The 12307-nt window shown below is 49.2% G+C and overlaps 1 protein-coding gene across 1 annotated transcript in view; it reads right to left on the bottom strand.

The window, feature by feature from the left end:
* Positions 1-12307, bottom strand: part of LOC126252611 (Ca(2+)/calmodulin-responsive adenylate cyclase) — a 370372-nt gene that overhangs the window by 117086 nt on the left and 240979 nt on the right. The window contains exon 17 of the mRNA XM_049953514.1: positions 11159-11278. Within this exon, the coding sequence (XP_049809471.1) occupies positions 11159-11278 (120 nt within the window). The remainder of the gene's footprint in view (positions 1-11158; positions 11279-12307) is intronic.

The raw sequence follows: 12307 nt of genomic DNA, 5'->3' as shown, positions 1-12307 counted from the left end.
GGGATTCCGGACTGGAGCAGATTCGTTTGCCACGAAGACCTAGGCTGTAGGGAAGGGACCGTTTGATGTGGAATGGATGGCAGCTGTCGTAATCGAGGTACTGTTGATTGTTGGTAGGTTTGATGTGGACGGACATGTGAAGCTGGCCATTGGACAGATGGAGGTCAACATCAAGGAAAGTGGCATGGGATTTGGAGTAGGACCAGGTGAATCTGATGGAACCAAAGGAGTTGAGTGTTGGAGAGGAAATTCTGGAGTTCTTCTTCACTGTGAGTCCAGATCATGAAGATGTCATCAATAAATCTGTACCAAACTTTGGGTTGGCAGGCTTGGGTAACCAAGAAGGCTTCCTCTAAGCGACCCATGAATAGGTTGGCGTATGAGGGGGCCATCCTGGTACCCATGGCTGTTCCCTTTAATTGTTGGTATGTCTGGCCTTCAAAAGTGAAGAAGTTGTGGGTCAGGATGAAGCTGGCTAAGGTAATGAGGAAAGAGGTTTTAGGTAGGGTGGCAGGTGATCGGCAGGAAAGGAAGTGCTCCATCGCAGCGAGGCCCTGGACGTGCGGATTATTTGTGTATAAGGAAGTGGTATCAATGGTTACAAGGATGGTTTTCGGGGGTAACAGTTTGGGTAAGGATTCCAGGCGTTCGAGAAAGTGGTTGGTGTCTTTGATGAAGGATGGGAGACTGCATGTAATGGGTTGAAGGTGTTGATCTACGTAGGCGGAGATACGTTCGATGGGGGCTTGGTAACCAGCTACAATGGGGCGGCCGGGATGATTGGGTTTCTGAATTTTAGGAAGAAGGTAGAAGGTAGGGGTGCGGGGTGTCGGTGGGGTCAGGAGGTTGATGGAGTCAGGTGAAAGATTTTGTAGGGGGCCTAAGGTTCTGAGGATTCCTTGAAGCTCTGCCTGGACATCAGGAATGGGATTACCTTGGCAAACTTTGTATGTGGTGTTGTCTGAAAGCTGACGCAGTCCCTCAGCCACATACTCCCGACTATCAAGTACCACGGTCGTGGGACCCTTGTCCGCCGGAAGGATGACTATGGACCGGTCAGCCTTCAGAATATAGATGATGTGACTTACCAAATGAAAGTGCTGGCAGGTTGACAGACACACAAACGAACACAAACATACACACAAAATTCAAGCTTTCGCAACAAACTGTTGCCTCATCAGGAAAGAGGGAAGGAGAGGGAAAGACGAAAGGATGTGGGTTTTAAGGGAGAGGGTAAGGAGTCATTCCAATCCCGGGAGCGGAAAGACTTCCCTTAGGGCGAAAAAAGGACAGGTATACACTCGCACACACACACACACACACACACATATCCATCCACACATATACAGACACAAGCAGACATATTTAAAGTTTGGGCAGAGATGTCAGTCGAGGCGGAAGTGAAGAGGCAAAGATGATGTTGAATGACAGGTGAGGTATGAGTGGCTGCAACTTGAAATTAGCGGAGATTGAGGCCTGGTGGGTGACGGGAAGAGAGGATATATTGAAGAGGAGAGTGTAAGGAGTCATTCCAATCCCGGGAGCGGAAAGACTTACCTTAGGGGGAAAAAAGGACGGGTATACACTCGCACGCACACACACATCCATCCGCACATACACCGCTGTGTATGTGCAGATGGATGTGTGTGTGCGTGCGGAGGTTGAGGCCTGGTGCGTAGTGGAAAGAAGAGGATATATTGAAGGGCAAGTTCCCATCTCCGGAGTTCTGATAGGTTGGTGTTAGTGGGAAGTATCCAGATAACCCAGATGGTGTAACACTGTGCCAAGATGTGCTGGCCGTGCACCAAGACATGTTTAGCCACAGGGTGATCCTCATTACCAACAAACACTGTCTGCCTGTGTCCGTTCATGCGAATGGACAGTTTGTTGCTGGTCATTTCCACATAGAAAGCTTCACAGTGTAGGCAGGTCAGTTGGTAAATCACGTGGGTGCTTTCACACGTGTGTCTGCCTTTGATCGTGTACACCTTCCGGGTTACAGGACTGGAGTAGGTGGTGGTGGGAGGGTGCATGGGACAGGTTTTACACCGGGGGCGGTTACAAGGGTAGGAGCCAGAGGGTAGGGAAGGTGGTTTGGGGATTTCATAGGGATGAACTAAGAGGTTACGAAGGTTAGGTGGACGGCGGAAAGACACTCTTGGTGGAGTGGGGAGGATTTCATGAAGGATGGATCTCATTTCAGGGCAGGATTTGAGGAAGTCGTATCCCTGCTGGAGACCCACATTCACAGTCTGATCCAGTCCCGGAAAGTATCCTGTCACAAGTGGGGCACTTTTGTGGTTCTTCTGTGGGAGGTTCTGGGGGGATGAGCAAGTGGCTCTGGTTATTTGCTTCTGTACCAGGTCAGGAGGGTAGTTGTGGGATGCGAAAGCTGTTTTCAGGTTGTTGGTGTAATGGTTCAGGGATTCAGGACTGGAGCAGATTCGTTTGCCACGACGACCTAGGCTGTAGGGAAGGGACCTTTTGATATGGAATGGGTGGAGGTACTGTTGCTTGTTGGTGGGTTTGATGTGGACGGATGTGTGAAGCTGGCCATTGGACAGATGGAGGTCAACATCAAGGAAAGTGGCATGGGAACCTCTTGGTTCATCCCTATGAAATCCCCAAACCAACTTCCCTACCCTCTGGCTCCTACCCTTGTAACTGCCCCTGGTGTAAAACCTGTCCCATGCACCCTCCCACCACCACCTACTCCAGTCCTGTAACCTGGAAGGTGTACACGATCAAAGGCAGAGACACGTGTGAAAGCACCCACGTGATTTACCAACTGACCTGCCTACACTGTGAAGCTTTCTATGTGGGAATGACCAGCAACAAATTGTCCATTCACATGAACGGACACAGGCAGACAGTGTTTGTTGGTAATGAGGATCACCCTGTGGCTAAACATGCCTTGGTGCACGGCCAGCACATCTTGGCACAGTGTTACACCGTCCTTGTTTTCTGGATACTTCCCACTGACACCAACCTATCAGAACTCCACAGATGGTAACTTGCCCTTCAGTATATCCTCTCTTCCTGTTACCCACCAGACCTCAACCTCCGCTAATTTCAAGTTGCCGCCGCTCATACTGCACCTGTCATTCTGTAACATCTTTGCCTCTGTACTTCCGCCTTGACTGCCCAAACTCTTTGCCTTTACATACGTCTGCTTGTGTCTGTATATGTGCGGATTGATTGATTGTGTTTTTTTTTTTTTTTTTTTTTTTTTTTTGTGGTTTTTTAGGGCGCAAAACTGCTATGGTCATTAGCGCCCGGTCCGTGACTGAGGAAATAATAAAAACCGAAAATGGAAAACAGCAAAAATGGGAACGAAACTCAAAGAATTGGAGACACTAAAAGCAGAAACAAGGCTTAAAAGTCCACTACAGAGAGGGCTTGATGGTCCCCCGATAAAACTTCAAATGACTGACGTCATTTCACTGTCACTAATAAACTGGAGAACGCGGTCGGCTGAGCGCGTGTCATCTGCTAAAATCAACGATAGATCAGGCGATAGCTGTAGACGGGAGCGTAACGGATTAAAATAGGGGCATTCAATTAAAAGGTGTCTGACCGTCCACAGCTGAGAGCAGTGGGGACAGAGTGGGGGAGGATCGCCGCTTAAAAGATGTCGATGGCTAAAAAGACAGTGCCCTATCCGGAGTCTAGCTAAAATTACCTCCTCCCGACGACGCGTTCGGGAGGAAGAGGTCCAAGCGCAAGGAAGGGCTTTCACTTCCCGCAATTTATTGCGGGGAAGTGTTGACCAATGCGCATGCCATAAATGAGCAACTTTGCGACATAAACCGCTCCGTAGATCGGTGAAGGGAAGCGACTGAGTAGCTGGCCGAGGAAGAGAAACTGCAGCCTTGGCTGCTATATCAGCCGCCTCATTCCCACAGATACCAGCGTGTCCCGGGAGCCAGAGGAACGCCACCGAGACGCCCCCCAGGTGGAGCAAGCGCAGACAGTCCTGAATCCGGTGGACCAGAGGGTGCACAGGGTAAAGAGCTTGGAGACTGAGGAGAGAGCTGAGAGAATCTGAGCAGATTACGTACTGTATCCGCTGATGGCGGCGGATGTAGTGGACAGCCTGGAGAACAGCGAAAAGCTCCGCAGTATAAACCGAACACTGGTCGGGAACCCGAAAGTGATTTGGGGCATCGCCAACAATATAGGCACTCCCTACACCCAACGATGTTTTCGAGCCGTCGGTGTAAATAAAGGTGGCGTCCGTCATTTGTGCACATAGAGCAGCAAATGCCCGACGATAAACAAGTGAAGGTGTACCATCCTTGGGAAATTGACAAAGATCACGGAGCAGACAGATCCGGGGACGGAGCCAGGGCGGTGCTGTACCCCAAGTTGTCAAGAAGGTTTTAGGAAAGCGGAAGGAAAGAGAATGGAGCAGTTGACGGAAGCGGACTCCCGGGGGTAGTAGGGAGGAGGAGCGGCCTGCATACCCTACATCAAAGGAGGCATCGAAAAAAGGGTCATGGGCTGGATTAGCAGGCATGGAAGACAGATGGCTAGCATAACGGCTCAGAAGGACCGCTCGCCGATTGGACAGCGGAGGTTCAGCAGTCTCAGCATAAAGGCTTTCCACAGGGCTAGTGTAAAAAGCTCCAGACGCTAAACGTAATCCACGGTGGTGGATAGAGTCGAGACGCCGAAGAATAGACGGCCAAGCAGAGGAGTAGACTATGCTTCCATAGTCCAATTTCGAGCGCACTAAGGCGCGATAGAGGCGGAGAAGGACCACTCGGTCCGCTCCCCAGGAGGTACCATTCAGGACACGGAGGGGTGTTGAGCGTTCGCAGACAGCGAGCCGAAAGATAGGAAACGTGGGAGGACCAGCACAGTTTTCTGTCAAACATAAGACCCAAGAATTTAGTGACGTCTGAAAACGGAAGGTTGACAGGACCTAGATGTAAGGAGGGCGGAAGAAACTCCTTACGTCGCCAAAAATTAATACAAACGGTCTTACTGGGAGAAAAACGGAAGCCGGTTTCGAGGCTCCAAGAGTGGAGGCGATCGAGACATCCTTGAAGACGTCGTTCAAGAAGGCTGGTCCGTTGAGAGCTGTAGTAGATCGCAAAATCGTCCACAAAGAAGGAGCCCGAGACGTCAGGAAGGAGACAATCCATAATTGGATTTATAGCGATGGCAAACAGGACAACACTCAGCACGGAGCCCTGGGGTACCCCGTTTTCTTGAGAGAAAGTACGGGAGAGAGTAGTGTTCACCCGCACCCTAAATGTTCGCTCTGCCATAAATTCGCGAAGAAAAAGGGGCAGCCGGCCTCGAAAGCCCCAAGAGAACAGTGTGCGGAGGATGCCTGTCCTCCAACAAGTATCGTATGCTCTCTCCAGATCAAAAAATATTGCTACCGTTTGGCGTTTCCGGAGAAAATTGTTCATGATGTAAGTGGAGAGAGCAACAAGATGGTCAACTGCAGAGCGATGCTTTCGGAATCCGCATTGGGCAGGTGTTAAAAGATCGCGTGATTCCAGCCACCAAGCTAAACGGTAATTCACCATACGCTCCAAAATCTTACAGACACTACTCGTAAGAGAAATGGGGCGATAGCTAGAGGGGAGATGTTTGTCCTTTCCAGGTTTCGGAATGGGAACAACGATAGCTTCCCGCCATCGTCTGGGAAAAGTACTGTCGGTCCAAATTCGATTATAAAGGCGAAGGAGGTAACGCAGACTATGGGTTGATAAATGCATCAACATTTGGACATGGATACCATCCGATCCTGGGGCGGAGGAGTGAGAAGAAGAAAGGGCATGTTGGAGTTCCCGCATGGAGAAAACAGCATTGTAGCTTTCGTGATTTTGAGAGGAGAAAGCAAGAGGTCGCAGTTCCGCTGCACGTTTCTTCGGGAGAAACGCTGGCGGGTAATTTGAAGAGCTCGAGACCTCAGCAAAGTGCTGACCCAATGAGTTAGAAATTGCGACGGGGTCCACTAAGGTATCATGCGCGACAGTGAGCCCAGAGACTGGGGAGAAACTAGGCGCGCCTGAGAACCGTCGAAGCCGACTCCAAACTTCCGAGGAGGGAGTGAAGGTGTTAAAGGAGCTAATACAGAATTGCCAGCTTGCCTTCTTGCTATCGCGGATGACGCGACGGCATCGCGCACGGAGCTGCTTATAGCGGATACAGTTTGCCAAAGTAGGATGGCGACGGAGAATGCGAAGAGCACGTCGCCGCTCACGTATTGCGTCACGGCATGCCTCGTTCCACCAAGGAACTGGGGGGCGCCGGGGCAATTCGGAGGTGCGTGGTATTGAACGTTCCGCAGCTGTAAGAATAACGTCGGTAATATGTGTGACCTCATCGTCGACGCTGGGAAAGCGACGGTCATCGAATGTCGCTAGAGACGAAAAAAGTGTCCAATCGGCTTGGGTAAACTTCCAGCGTCGCGGGCGCATATATGGCAGTTGAGGCTGCAGCCTAAGGACACATGGAAAGTGGTCACTCGAGTGTGTATCATCAAGGGCGAACCATTCGAAGCGCCGAGCTAGCGGAACAGTACCGATCGCAAGGTCCAAATGAGATAAATTTGTCGTGGAGGCAGACAAAAACGTGGGGACCCCAGTGTTGAGGCAAACTAGATCCGCTTGGTGGAAGACGTCTAGCAATAGGGAGCCACGTGGACAAGGATGTGGAGATCCCCAAAGCGGGTGGTGGGCATTGAAGTCCCCAACCAGCAAATAGGGGGGTGGAAGCTGACCAAGAAGATGAAGGAGATCAGCTCGCGCCATTGGTGTGGACGATGGAATGTAGACAGTACAAAGAGAGAATGTGTATCCAGAAAGGGAAAGACGGACGGCGACAGCTTGGAAGGAACTGTCTATGGGGATTGGATGATAATGGAGAGTATCATGGAGAAGTATCATGAGTCCCCCATGGGCTGGAGTGCCTTCCACAGAGGGGAGGTCATATCGGACGGACTGAAATTGAGGGAGAACAAAGCGGTCATTAGGACGCAGCTTTGTTTCCTGAAGACAGAAGATGACCGGCGAGTAGGATCGTAAGAGGATCGACAATTCATCCCGATTGGCTCGAATGCCGCGGATATTCCAGTGGATAATGGACATAGGGTGAGCAGAAAATGGAGGAATGTGACCAAGGGTGCTGTCAACTCAACGACTGCTCAGAGCTTGCGACCGACAGCATGGAATGGCATTCAGCCGAAGGCGGAAGATCCTGATCCATAGGTTGGTCAGGAGCAGCTCGTGCCACCAGCGATCGGCCGGTTGACCGGCCACCAGCAGTGCGCCTCGGCGACACAGAAGACGGCCGAGGGCGATTTCCGCCAGGTGGCGCTGTGGATGGGACACGCCTTGGCGGAGAAGGAGAGGAACTGGGTTTCTTTGTAGCCTTCTTGGAAGTATGAGGTTTAGAGGAAGGAGGAACCGATGGTGGTGAAGTTGCCGTACGTAAAAACTCTTCACGAGTATGCTCTTTCTTCGAAGACTTGGTGTCGGACTTGTGGGCTCGAGATTTAGCAGAACTCGACGAAGGGTGAGCCAGAGAGTGGGCAGGCGAAAGTGGTGAAGTTGAACGGGCGATCTTTGCGCTGGCCGATCGGACGACCGTGGCACTAAAGGTGAGGTCGCAAGTCTGCGTGGCCGCCTCCTTTGTTGGCCGAGGAGAAGCAAGGACAGTGCTGTATTTGCCTGTCTGAGGCACGGTGGGTTGTCGACTGGCGAATAATTTCCGAGCAGCAAAGGTCGACACCTTTTCCTTCACTCTTATTTCCTGGATGAGCTTTTCGTCCTTAAAAACGGGGCAATCTCGAGAGGAAGCAGCGTGGTCACCCATACAGTTGATGCAGCGAGGGGATGGAGGTGGACAAGCACCCTCATGGGCATCCCTGCCACACGTAACACATTTGGCCGGATTAGAACAGGACTGGCTGGTGTGATTGAAGCACTGGCACCGATAGCAACGCGTAGGGTTTGGGAAGTAAGGACGAACGGAAATTATCTCATAGCCTGCTTTGATTTTCAATGGGAGTTGCACTTTGTCAAATGTCAAAAAGACAGTGCGGGTTGGAATGATCTTCGTGTCAACCCTTTTCATAACCCTATGAACAGCCGTTACGCCCTGGTCTGACAGGTAGTGCTGAATTTCTTCGTCAGACAGTCCATCGAGGGAGCGTGTATAAACGACTCCACGCGAGGAATTTAAGGTACGGTGCGGTTCCACCCGGACAGGGAAAGTGTGTAGTAGTGAGGTACGCAGCAATTTTTGTGCCTGGAGGGCACTGTGTGTTTCTAACAACAGGGTGCCATTCCGTAATCTGGAACAAGACTTTACGGGACCTGCAATTGCGTCGACACCTTTCTGAATAATGAAGGGGTTGACTGTGGAGAAGTCGTGACCTTCGTCAGACCGAGAAACAACAAGGAACTGTGGCAACGATGGAAGAACTGACTGTGGTTGAGACTCAGTGAACTTACGTTTGTGAGCAGACATAGTGGAAGATGAGGAAACCATTGCGGAAGAATCCCCCATGATTACCGGCGTCTCCGATGGCGCGCTCCTCCCTTGTGGGGGCCCTCTCTGAGGGCACTCCCGCCTTAGGTGATTGTTCACACCTCAGGTCACACCTCCCGACAAACGGACGGAGGGACCAATCAGCACTTTCGGAAGGTATCAGCTCGGGTAATCACCCCTCCCTGGGCCTGGCCGTTACCAGGGGGTACGTACGTGCCCTACCTGTCTACCCGGGGCGGGGAATTACGCGTTACCCCGTCACCGGCTACGCATGGAAGTGCGTGGGTCGGCCTTCAGACACGCACAGGGAGGAAGAAAGAGAAAGGGAAAGGGAAAGGAAAGAAGAGGTCTCAAACGCCGCAGCGGAGAAAAGGGTAGAGAGAAGAGGTAAGGAAAAGAGAAGGACAAAGGAAGCACGAAGACTTACAAGTAAGGAAGGCGAAGAATGTGGTACATTTACAAGCGTCCGTCTCCGGACGTAGGCACAAACCATTCCCCCAGAGGGGGAGAAAAGGAAGGAAGGAGCCAGAGGTGAGGGGGGGGGGGGCGAAGATGGATGGGGAAGGATGCGGAAAGGGAAGGTATGCAGCCCGGAAAGGAAGGAAGGCCACATCAGCTCGGGGTCCCGTGCTCGCTACGCACGTATCCACAAAAGAGTTGTGGATCCCCTGGGGGGGATTGTGTGTGTGTGTGTGTGTGTGTGTGTGTGTGTGTGTGTGTGTGTGTGTGTGTGTGGGCGCGCGCGCGCACGTGCATGCAGGGCGGTGGGGGAGGGGAGTGACATATTACATACTCATATTATTACTATTTTTGCATGGTAATTTATTTTCTCCAACAAGATATCAAAGCATATTTCACAAAGTTGCCCACCTCCCCCCTCTTCTCTGCCTTCAACATCCCCAAATAGGAGAGCTCTGGTTGTCACTCTGCTGTACAAAACTTCATGCTTGGGCATTAGGCATCTGCAGTGTGGTGGAGCAAGTGAGATACAACTGGTACATGCAAAAGTTCAAAAGCTGTCTTTTCAGAAAGTCTTAACTGTGTGCTATCTGAATTATGATCCAAATCTTAGTGCAAGCATCTTGCTAGTGTGTTTTCTTATCCTTAAAATATGATGTAAAGTGGGTTATGTTTTATATATGGTTCTCAGGCGAGATGTCAGATGACACAGTGAAAACTCCACAAAGAGGCATAAAGTTAAATGTGTCTTTCGTCCACCGGCAAAACTCAGAGCTCTCTTGGGCTCATCTAAGGACAGCCTTGGCCTAAGAAGACCCGGTGTTTACGAGATTCCTTGTAGCTGCAGCATGTCGTACATCAGACAAATTTGTTGCACTATAGAAGAGAGATGTACTGAACACTGATGCTACACTCGTATGGAGCAACCAGAGAAGTCTGCAGTAGCCGAGCATTGTCTCAGTACAGGCCATTCTATGAATTATCAACACACCAAAATTCTCGCGTTGATGAGTCCATACTGCGACAGTGTTATTAAGGAAGCATTGGAAATATGTAGCATGACAAATCTTGTAAACAGACACATGGGCTTTCAGCTCAGTACAGCTTGGGATCCAGTAGTGGCCATACTGAAGTCGCATCGAGCAGAGAGGAGTACTATTGGTCATACGACAGATGACGATTCGCCAGCAACATAAATATTCTGTTGACAACGGGAGGATAGTCACGCACCTACACGGACGCGTATTTTTACTTGCGGCTCCTGACAGAGGTCACTGGGGCAGCCGATGGCAGCACAGAGCAGCAGTGGCAGCCTCCACACGTGCGCCGAAGTCTTTGGTTCTTCATCCGGCTGATGCCGGTCCTCTCTTTCCAGCCATCGGTTGATATCGTCGCTATTGGCCATCGAATTTGGCGCCTCCATGCGTGCACACTTCCTGCCTAAGACTGGCATAAATAGTGGGCTCTAGTCACGACTTAGCAGTGTGTTCGTCGCACCTGAAGATGTCGGCCAGTTGCGGTGGTGAAATATTGTGGAGTTTTCACTATGACATCCGACGTCTTGCCCAAGAACCATATATACAACATGTCTTTCGGGAAAGCCTCAAGCAACACATTGGTTATGTTTACTTGTGAGAAGAAAATTCGAGTACTCTTCCTAACATATGTTTGTCTAGATCATTAGCCGTGCAAGAGAGGTACCTGAACAACTCATACCATTAGTTACATTAAATATATTCGCATTAGAGAATACAGACAAACATCAGCTGTATAATGGAATGATAATGAAAATGTTTGCCAGACCAGGAATCAAACCAGGATCTCCCACTTTATGTGAGTGGTTGCCTAAACTGCTTTGGCTACCTGTGCAGGACTCATCACCACATCTGAACTTCCATGTGTCATCAGTTATGCATCACAACCTGCACTTATTCACATTATGCAATTCCATTTCAGGGGGCTGCCTTGGTACCAGCAGATAGATACAGTAGTGCAGTGCCTGTGTTATTAATAAGTATGATGCAATATTCCTTCGGACAGGCATGTTTATAGAAGATAATCTGTAGATGAAATATTGACACGCCATCATGGTTTTTCCTGCTGTTTGATGAAGTTGCAAATGAAACACACAGAGATTAAGTCAGTGCTGATTATTAAACAATAAAATATGAATCTTTATAGTCACCATGTTGCTGCGGAACTGGTTATCAAGGAAGTGTGTGGCAACATGAGCTGGCAAGAGGTTGAACAATATTCTTTTGTTGCTGTGTTGTAAGGCATCCATTTCCCTCTTCTCTTCATTGGCCTATACAAATGAATAAAAGAAATGAGATTCTTGATATTTAATTTAAGCCATATCTTATGTATTATAACTTCAACATTACTTTAAGACTTCCGCATATGTGATTCAAGACAGGAGTTAGAACTCCCCATATGAAACTTACGAGCAATTTCATAAAACAGTACAATTGTGTATTACATAATTATATCCACATTTAACATTACATTTGCAAAACACTACATATAAGTCAGATTTCCACACCATTAATTCACATTACATACGTGAGTTTCTTAACTTACAAAATGCTTTATTGCATACAGCGCCACACAAAATGCTTCAACAGCAGGTAAATGTTTGACAGATCCCAGGTGGACACAAGATGTGTAGGCTGTCAAAGGCTTGTCTATAAAATGCAGCTGGAAGCAAAGGGTGAGATATTCCCTGAGAGATATCACAAAACATCTTGACATGTTCACCAGGAACACTGATGAGCTTGAACTTTAATGCAAATACAGCATTTTTTAGGATACTCTGGAGCTCCTGGTAACCTTGTGCCTGGGTGAGTTCTGTAAAATCTATAGGACTTAAAACACTATTGACACATGAGAGGCTATCAGCAACTACATTGCCAAATGTGCTCGATGCCAGTGCTAAAATGAGCTATAAACTCTAGGTGGTTATACAGACAAGGTGACTTGCTGTCGCTGCTCTGCTTAAAGGTGTAAGTCCATGGCTTATCATCTGTGTAGATGGTAAATTCCCATGCTTCTATCTAAGGCCAAAAGTACTTAACACCTTCATACATGGCCAGAGGTTTGTGGTCACAGGTACTCCAGTTCTGCTGCGATGGTGACAGTTCATGTGAATAGTAAGCAAGCGTTTACCACGAGCCATCTGACAACTGTTGCAACACCGTGCCAATAGCTGTCTGACTTGGGTCCACCACTAAAGGTAAGGATGGATTGAACTTGGTGCATGCGAGAAGTGCAGCATTTGCCATACTCTGTTTTGTAGAATCAAAAAGCAAAGCAAGTCACATCAATTCACTGAACT

This window comes from Schistocerca nitens, chromosome 4 (assembly GCF_023898315.1).
Source record: "Schistocerca nitens isolate TAMUIC-IGC-003100 chromosome 4, iqSchNite1.1, whole genome shotgun sequence".
NCBI lineage: Eukaryota > Metazoa > Arthropoda > Insecta > Orthoptera > Acrididae > Schistocerca > Schistocerca nitens.
The sequence above is the reverse complement of the archived record's forward strand: the minus strand, read 5'-3'. Positions and strand labels throughout refer to the sequence as shown.